The sequence below is a fragment of the Rhagoletis zephyria genome, unplaced genomic scaffold (genome assembly GCF_001687245.7).
Source record: "Rhagoletis zephyria isolate East Lansing unplaced genomic scaffold, Rhagoletis_zephyria_1.1 Rzeph_scaffold_03231, whole genome shotgun sequence".
Lineage (NCBI taxonomy): Eukaryota > Metazoa > Arthropoda > Insecta > Diptera > Tephritidae > Rhagoletis > Rhagoletis zephyria.
In genome coordinates this window covers 36347-46455 of record NW_016160314.1, presented here as the reverse complement: position 1 = coordinate 46455, position 10109 = coordinate 36347, and the positions used below count along the sequence as shown (strand labels likewise).

The 10109-nt window shown below is 36.6% G+C and overlaps 1 protein-coding gene across 1 annotated transcript in view; it reads left to right on the top strand.

The window, feature by feature from the left end:
- The window catches only part of msk (importin-7 msk), a 19115-nt gene extending 10393 nt beyond the window's left edge, over positions 1–8722 (top strand). Inside the window, exons 4-12 of the mRNA XM_017623532.1 lie at positions 6–170; positions 242–351; positions 5055–5742; positions 6070–6293; positions 6352–6528; positions 6912–7045; positions 7105–7307; positions 7369–7635; positions 7703–8722. Coding sequence (XP_017479021.1) covers positions 6–170; positions 242–351; positions 5055–5742; positions 6070–6293; positions 6352–6528; positions 6912–7045; positions 7105–7307; positions 7369–7635; positions 7703–7899 — 2165 coding nt within the window. The 3' untranslated portion in view covers positions 7900–8722. The remainder of the gene's footprint in view (positions 1–5; positions 171–241; positions 352–5054; positions 5743–6069; positions 6294–6351; positions 6529–6911; positions 7046–7104; positions 7308–7368; positions 7636–7702) is intronic.
- The last annotated feature ends 1387 nt before the right edge of the window (positions 8723–10109 follow it).

Sequence of the window (10109 nt, the reverse complement as noted above, 5' to 3'; positions counted from 1 at the left end):
AATATGTTTTAAAATGTTCAACAGTGTGAGTCACTCATATTCCTGGAAATTAATAAAACCTCACATGGTCGCTATAGTACAAGATGTAATATTTCCAATTATGTCTTTTACCGATGCTGATCAAGAGCTGTGGGAGACTGATCCACATGAATACTTGAGATTAAAATTTGGTGAGTTTCATTTATCTCTGCAATGGAGTAAAATATAAATATATGTACTTAAAAATACTTTATACATTTAGATATCTTTGAGGACTACGCAACACCGGTGCCAGCAGCACAATCATTGTTACACACTTGTTGCAAAAAACGGAAAGGAATTTTACCAAAAGCCATGAATATAATAATGCAGGTAGTTGTCATTACTTATTACCAGGGAACGGATTTTTAGGACCTAAAAACCTATAAAAAGGCAAAATAAAATAATGAAATAGGCGGGAAAAGGCAAAATCAAATAGCGAAATAGGCAGGAAAAGGCACTAGAAATAGCAAAAAAGGCAAAAGAAGAACGTACGCCACTACATATACAATTCCTAGAGGGCCTCCGCACACTGGACTGCTCAGTCCGCCTAAAACCGGTTTTGTGTGGATAAGAGGGGGAAGAGAGTTCGAGTTTACCTCTCTCATTTCAGTCCGCGAAAATCGCGGATTGACGGTGGACTGACACGCACACATAGACAACATGTTTTCTATTTCGTTTTGTTTGCATCCCTGCAGCAATTCAGACTCATCCTAGGTTAGCCCTCAGATAGTCCGTGTTGTTACCAGCACTAGTCCCTCATAATTACATGGTCATTGGAAAAGGACCGGTCCAATCAACACTGACCGTAAGATAGTCCTCTAGCTCGTTTCTGTAAAAATTCTCTACCAAGGCGAATTGGGATATGAATTCGCCGCCCTGTTCTCTACTGCTAATGAGTAGTAGAGAATGACGTATATTCTCTACCAGTAGAGAAATAATCGGTAGAGAAAAGTTACAGAAACGAGCTACTGGACTAGTCCAATTTTGGATACTTTTTTTCGTTGAAGTAAGATTGCGTTCTGCACTTCTCAGATGCTTTTTCATAATTCGGAGACACAAAAAAATAAATTTTATCATTTTATAACCAACCTTGTTGCTTCTGACGCCATTTGAACCCGGACCCTCCTAACAAATAGTGCCAAGCATCTCTGCGCCCTGAGCTACAGCCACGCATGTAAATGTGTGTTCAAATGTTCACTTTGTATCAAGGCCCGACCAAGCGATTGGGACATTTACAGGGTGGTGTTCTTTAAATTTTTTTATTTAATTGCAAGACAACACCACCCTGCCACTGCCAAACTGTACTTTTCGTCTATCTCTAGGCCGGTTCCTTGGGGACTGGTCGAAGGCTGACATTTTCGATGCAAGCAAATCTCCAATTCTGACCAGTCAAATTTTAACCAGTGGGTACTAGTCCTTTACGCAAAATTGGCCGCCTTATTACTGCAGGGATGTGCCACATGCACTAACACAATCATGCGTAGTTCATGTATACAAAACTGAAACCTGTTTTCGGCCGACTGCCCAGTCCAGTGTGCGTTCGAGTGGTGGACTGCTCAGTCCGACTGAGCAGGCTAGTGTGCTCAGGCCCATATAGAATTGCTCGCTGATTCCCAAAATCGAGTTAATTCTTTTATTCTATGAATAAGTTTTCGAAATATTTTCAGTTGTACATGGCGTATGAGTAACATTCTTTCCTGCTAATTTTTCATAAAAAAATCTGCGCATTTTCATATGACCACTTATTACTTCTTTAATTATCCATCGAGTTTCTTTATTATCAACTTAATATTTTTGTGTAACAGAACTGGCTTTGACAGCCTTGAATGTACTAAACGTGCGCTCGACGTGAGTTGATGCAACTGGCGCCCAATTTAAATATGGATCGTTTGAAACTTTTATATTATCAGGAATAAGGGCTTTTTACTCGCTATAATCACTTTTTTAAAGGTACAATAGGCAAAAAAAGGTAAATATCTTAAAAAAGGTAACATCAAATGTATATATACCAGGAAAAGCTAAGCAGAAAGCAGAAAGCTCTTTAGCAGAAAAAAGGCAGTTTCCATAAAATCCGTTCTCTGCTTATTACTATAAACTATTTCACTACTATACCACTACAATTGCATATATAATCGTATATATAAAAAGGTGCCTACTGTGCATAGGGGAAACAAAATTTCCAGTAGGCGTCGCAGAAGCTGAGATATCTAAAAACCCTATTGAGGCATTTCATGTTACCGCGGCCACCTCTGGGCGCGACTTCTCAGGATTTGGATGAAAGTTGAAGAAATTGACGGTCTAGGTGGCATGAATATACGTGCAGCATATTTTGCCGATATTACGTAGGGTTGCCTATTTACACTTAAATTTTAAGAAAACGTCATACATACCTTTCTTAAAAGTGCTGTATCTTGGGAAACCTTTTAACGAAACTTAATGAAAAAAATGTATTTCTTCCGTCTCATTATGGGCTTCAAATCTTAATTTTTTAGATTAATGTGCAACGTATAAAAAACAAAAAAAAAATAAAAATTTTTCTTTTTGATTTTTTTTGATTATAGCATTTTTTTATTATTATTTTACACAAAAACATTGTCTATAATGTTAACCTTAACGCTCTATCAATATGATAAATAGACATTGAAATTTTATGAAATTGTATATTTTTGAAAAAGGAAAGGTTTGCAAAAATAAAACCAATCAGGGCTATCACATAATCCATCGTAGCTTCGATTTTCGTGAAATCTACGAAAATGTTATCACAGAATCCGATTGGCTACGAACGTTAATTCGAAATTCGCAGAGAGCCTTCATTGAATCCGTTCGTAATGAAGATTCGTACAGATACTCTACGACGAGTTTATGCTGTCGGAACAAAATTTAAAATCACTCAATCTTAAAAATAGTGGAAGAAAGCTGCATTATTTTTAATATTAAATATTTATTATACTCCAAATTTGTTATAGTTTGATATAATTCCATATATTTGTGTAAATGTAGACGTAAAATACCAATGCCATACATATGTACACACACGCATTCACCTGCTAGACGCTATTTAATGAATTAATATTTTGTATGAATCGGGGAAGTAATAGTTTAGCAACACTTTATTAGGAAATAATCCTAATTACTTTAATATCATAAAAATTTATTTAAAAAAAAAAATATTTATTAAAAAAATAAAAAATAAATTAAATAAGAAATGAAAAAAATCTCCACTGCCCTCCCCTTTGGCCAAATTTTCAAAATCTGGTTTACGTCAGTTAAAGTTCTGTTAAATGTTGGTTTGAAATTTCGTTCGTTTGAAATTTCCAGTAAAAAATGAACTTGAGAATAGAAATCGCTGCATTTTATAGGCGCATCAATATTACATAGTTACATCCCGAGCTAATAAAAGGAAGTTAAAAAAAGGGTTTATGCAGTATGCAAACGTACATTTAAATAATTTCAAATCGGCAAATCTTTTTTCAAAATCTGTGCAATACTTTTTTCTAGCCATTGAAAATGATGAAATATTTTTTTTTTTGAGATCATGAATAAAAAGACGTAGTTCAGCTTCAAAACTCTCCTTGTAGAGACAAATTCAAGTTTTGCAAATGTTTCGTCATATGGGTATAGAACATTAAGTCAGAAAGCCAATTTTCATTCTCCAATTGCGGGTAATGTTCCGATCGCAATTTGTGTATGTATGTATATAAAAAGAATAAAACAGAATAAAAAACAATAAAAACAACACAATGGAAAAGAATGTCCAGCAAAGAAATATGTACATATTTTAAAAAGTAAAAAGAGCCAAATTGCTCTAAGCAAAGAGAAAGTAAAAAGAGCCGCACTTTGCTAAGCAAAGAGCCGTATTCGGTTCAAAGAGCCGCGTTTACCCACCGTTGATACATTTTATCAAAATAGTCCAACTTTTTTAGTCTGACTTTGTACACGACAAACTTACCAAAAGTTACCAAAATAAAAAAAAAAAGTTGCCAGTTACCAAGCACTCAAAAAGTTACCTATGTATTTTGGTCACAAGTGACCAAATGTGGCAATCGTGATTCTGATCTAAATCAATCACTAAACCGTTTTTAGTTCCATTTGACAATACGTTTTTACCTATTTGACGGCAAATTCCATTGAACTTGACAAAGAGAAAACCAACCTTAACTTCCGCCACTATCTTTTTTGACCTCAAAATTCTACCCTCAACATCAACAAAGAATTTTTACTTCAAAATAAAATTAGTTAATGGGTTTTTAATGTTTGTTATACTCTTAATGCAATAAATTATTGCAATAGCCTTCATTAAAAAATTTGAATGTTAATGCATTGAAATTTTCGCTAAAATTAAATTTCAAAAAAATAAAACATTAATTTTTTACCTTAAGATTAAAAATAGTGAATTTTTCACAACTCTGGTAAATACATAGTAACTGTGTATCTTTTTTTTAAACCTCAACAGACGAAGAATATGATATCACCTCAAAAAATTTGTCTCAGTGGCCGACTGTAAAATAGTGGGTGGGATAATGAATAGCAACGCAATCTCAGTTGGGTTGCCGATGGGCAACGCCACTGAAATGAAAATGTATATTATGAATAGCAACTATACTTAAGTGCTAAAAAGTTGTTGATAATAGAATTTTTAAGTACAAGACTTTTTAGTTTAATTAAGTTGCAGAAACAGTTGAAGAAAAAAAGGAATTTTTTCAAACAAAATTTCCGCGACAACCATAGAAATGCAGTCGCCAATAAGCAACTTAGTTGCCTCCTTTCAGTTGCCAGTTGTCATCTGTAACACCATTTTAGCCACTGACAATGCAAGTGAAGTTCGGTTGCCATGCGTAATCGATCCATAATAAACGAATGCAAATCGCACAGTGGGAATGAACAACGCTTTTCCCACCGAAAGTATATGCAAGCCAATGTTTAGATAATTCACTGGCGCAAATGTTTTTATCTATGCGAGTTAACTAAATATACTATCTAAAATAAAAGTAGTAGAGTTGTACTTCATTCCTATTCTCATTATATTCTAACAGATCATAACCTCGCCGAATGCAGATAACAAACAAAAAGATGGCGCTTTGCATATGATTGGGACATTGGCGGATGTTTTGCTTAAGAAGCGTGTTTATCGTGACCAAGTAGAAACCATGTTAACAACCTATGTCTTTCCCGAGTTCCATAACCCTGCTGGTCACATGCGTGCCCGCGCGTGTTGGGTTTTACACTATTTTTGCGATATCCAGCTCAAGAACCCACAAGTGTTGGCCGAAATCATGCGTTTGAATATACATGCATTGCTCAATGATAAAGAGCTGCCAGTTAAAGTTGAAGCAGCAATCGGCTTGCAGATGTTCTTGTCAACCAATGACGATGCTGCACAATACGTGGAGAGTCAAATAAAAGAAATCACGAAAGAACTGCTAACCATCATTCGCGAAACCGAAAACGAAGATCTGACCAATGTCATGCAAAAAATTATGTGCACATTTACAACCCAATTGCTACCAGTGGCAATGGAAATATGCCAACATTTGGCTACGACATTTAGCCAAGTACTAGAATCCGATGAAAACTCCGATGAGAAGGCCATTACTGCAATGGGTTTGTTGAACACAATCGAAACCTTACTTACCGTCATGGAAGATCATCCCGATGTTTTGTTAAATTTACATCCAATTGTAATTAATGTGGTTGGACACATATTCCAAAACAACATCACAGGTAAATGTTGAGCCCAAATACATGCTCGAGACGAATAAAGACGCGCGCGTGTTTTGACGCAAAAAAAGGACGTATGAAAAAAATTTACGAAAAAAGCAGCATAATAAAAACGTCCGCGCGAAGAAAGACGCGTAAACATAGTTGACCGCGAAAATAAGTCCACGCGTCTTTCTTCGCCGTCAACTAGGTTTACGCGCCTTTTTTCGATGAAGTTTTTTTTTATGCGTCTTTTTTCGCAGTCAACTTTTGCGTTTGCGCCTTTATTCGTGGCTGGTGACGGTGTGCTAAAATTAGCAGATTTAATTAGTTTTCAATGTTCCATTGTAGATTTTTATGAGGAGACATTTTCGTTAGTTTTTGATCTAACTGCGAAAGCAATTTCACCTGAAATGTGGCAGATGATGGAACTGATTTATCAAGTGTTCAAAAAGGATGGTGTGGATTATTTTATCGATATTATGCCAGCTTTACACAATTATGTTACTGTTGATACGCCCGCTTTCCTTTCCAATCCGAATCGACTTTTGGCTATGTTCGACATGTGCAAGACTGTATGGAAATCGTTTATAAAAATACTACCGAATATTTGTTAATCTAATTGTACTTCAGATGTTGACAAGCAGCCCTGGCGAAGACCCTGAATGCCATGCCGCTAAACTACTTGAAGTTATAATTCTGCAGTGCAAAGGTCAAATAGATTCTGTAATTCCGATGTTTGTTGAATTGGCTTTGTCGCGCCTAACCCGCGAAGTGCAGTCATCCGAGTTACGAACAATGTGTTTACAGGTGACACAAAACAAAATTTTTTTGTGGGTATTCATCAAAATGCGTATATGCCTCGGAACCACGTGTAAATCTCGTAAATAAACCAGTTGTTCATACAAAATTAAGTAAGCTTAGGGGGTTTACGTGGTTACGAGGCATTTACGTGTTTAGTTGAATTTCCCTTATAATTCTTGAAGGCACGCTTAAAATGTTTCATTGCAGGTCGTAATAGCAGCGCTTTATTATAATCCACAACTTTTGCTGACGATTTTGGAAAAAATGTCTCAGCCAACTAACNTTTCATACAAAATTAAGTAAGCTTAGGGGGTTTACGTGGTTACGAGGCATTTGAATTGAATTTCCCTTATAATTCTTGAAGGCACGCTTAAAATGTTTCATTGCAGGTCGTAATAGCAGCGCTTTATTATAATCCACAACTTTTGCTGACGATTTTGGAAAAAATGTCTCAGCCAACTAACGAATCAATTTCATCACATTTTATTAAGCAATGGCTTCATGATACTGATTGTTTCCTAGGGTAAACTTTGTATACAAGCGAAACTTTTATTATTTTTTATTATTTTATTCGTACCGTAGAATTCACGATCGTAAACTCTGCGTACTTGGACTATGCACGCTTATTTCATTGGGCGACGCCAAGCCACCAGTTCTTAGCGAGGTAGCTGGTAAGATTTTACCTAATCTCATTCTTCTTTTCGATGGACTTAAACGGGCATATGAATCGCGGGCACAAGAAGATGACGAGGAGGAGGAAGAAGATGATGAAGATGATTGCGAAGGTTTGGAAATGTGTTTAACCTCCAACAATTGTAAACTGTTTCAACTTTTATTTATTAATAGAAGCATTATCAAGCGATGAAGACGAAGTTGACGAATTCGCGTCCAACTATTTGGAACAAATTGCCGAAATATCTAAAACGAAAGGCGCAGAAGCAGGTTTTGAAATGAAAGCAGAGATTAAAGATGACGAAGACTCTGATGATGAAGAAGAGGAATCTGTCGATGATCTTAACGAAACTGCGCTTGAGGGCTTTACTACCCCAATCGACGAAGAAGAAGAAGAAACTGCGATTGATGAATATGTTACATTCAAGGAAGTTTTTTCTGGTAAGCTGACCTATACATCACCTATTTGAAGATGTTTTTAAGAAAAAGTGTACATATCTATTTGCAGCTCTGTCCAACCAAGATCCAGCTTGGTATGCTCTTTTAACAGCTGCTCTTACCACAGAACAGACGAAAGCACTTCAAGAAATTGTGGTCACCGCCGATCAACGAAAAGCAGCTAAAGAATCAAAACTTATTGAGAAACGAGGAGGTTTCGCATTCCCACAACAAACCGTTCCCACTTCATTCAAATTCGGCTCTTAATACTGAACATTTGAACTGAGAGCAGCGCGGCAGTGTGCATCATCTAATTCAAGAATATAGAAGAGAAGCATATGGCTAACTGACGTTATAACGAATCTGAAGGTTGCGATATACTATTCTACAAAGGGTATCGATGATCATGGTGAATACAATGTAATTATAAAGTGATTTCTTAACAACGTGTACATTGTATATCTGTTTGTATTCAGTATATAGTATATTTCCCATAACGAAGATCGGAACTTTTGGATTCTTATAGTTTTCTACTAATGAAATTTCGAAGCACACATATGTATGGATGGTAATGAAAATTTGATACAGTTAAAATGGTTTCATATGGTCTCTAATTAATACTATTGTTAACAAAGACTAGCGGAAGCTAGAAGTTACGTGGTGCATAATTATTTATTATTGTATTATCACATTTCAACCTATAACAAATTACCAAACTAGTTAAAAGTAAATATGATATATTTACTGTATTATCTCATTTAATCAGACCATTTGATACCACGAACGACGATGAAGTAAGAGTAGTATACACACATACATGCATACATATGCGTATATCCAATTGACTATTAAGTTTACAATCACTTTTTTATTTTGAAATAAATACAGTTCATTTATTTTAATATATGTATATAAATTAACTTTATTCTATTTATGACGAGAAACCAACATACTTGTTGGTGTAAAAAAGAACAAGTCTACAAAAAATTGCTTTCGGAATCAGTTATGGTATGCGGATCCCGAACAAATTGACACTTTAATAGACTTGTTCGATGAAATAAAAACAATAAAAACAAACAACAACAAATTATATGGTGCGTATAACAAAGAACTAAAATATCTGAACCAATATTTCATGGAATATTTCACTTTTTAAAGCGAACTAAAATTGACATGCCAAAGTTTGTTAAACTTAACATCACTAAAAAAAAATAAGACGACTACTAACAAACTCTCATGAAAACCGAAAAACCTTTGCTACAATTGCAGAACACTACGCTAAGTATTAAATAGTATATAGCGCGATACGAAACGGANGTCTCATGAAAATCGAAAAACCTTTGCTACAATTGCAAGTACAGAACACTACGCTAAGTATTAAATAGTATATAGCGCGATACGAAACGGATTTGGTAGAGAAGATAGATACCAAGAGAATGCAAAAAAAAAATAGAAAGAAAGTAATGGAAAAATTTGGGCAGCGCTAGCCTATACATACTGGAAAATCTACATAAAAGTTGGTCAAACATCATTCAGGACAAGGAATAACGTAAGACAAATACTACAAGTAATATTACCTATTAGATACGTCCCCCGACAGTCAGGTCTACGTAACCGGTACGACCCAGATCTAGTATTTCAGCCCAACGACCGTCCCTCCAGCTGATTCCCAAAAAATCTTTGTGGAATTTTAATGCTTTTCCAATAACAAAAATTTTACCTATTAGATAAGTAAATAGTGAAAAATTTAACTTGTGATATCGGTATACATACATAGTATACAGAAAAAACAACAAGCCGAGTGCATTTTGTACTCCAAAAAGTAAAAAAATTTAAGAAAATTCTGCATTTTATAGTAAAATGCAGAGTCCGAAGGTAACTATTACCTATTACATATTCCCACGACAGCCGGTTCTGCGTACCGGAATGACTAGGGTTTTACCCGACCAAGGGCTGTTGTTTCGGCGACCTAACCCCGTTTAGATCAGCGAACCTTGCAGCCGGATTGCTCCGCATCCTTCATCTCCGGGCGCGCAATGAGCCCAACCCCGGACCAGAAACATACTTCTGCTGCGTTTGCCAGAAACGACTCCATCCGAACTCCACTTCGGTTAGGTGCAACTCTTGCAACGGATGGAGTCACCTAAGAACCTGTTCTGGCCTTAAATCTCATAGGGAGTGGACCACGGCTACCCACACGCACAGGTGCGAACTAGTACCCAAAGAGCCTGTACTGCTCCAAAAAGCTCCACTGAGTAACAGCAAACCTCCCCACCCCCTCACACCACACAACACTTTACCAGCCGCTCCAATTCCCGTGTGCGAGCCAACCAGCAGCTCCCGGTTGCCCACACCATCTGCACCGCGTGCACTGCAGCCACCAGCCGCCAGGCAGCAACAGCAATTGCGGCGGGCGCAACAGGCCGAAGGCAGCCCCAACACGTCGTCGCGAACGAGATAATGGTGGAGGATTAGCG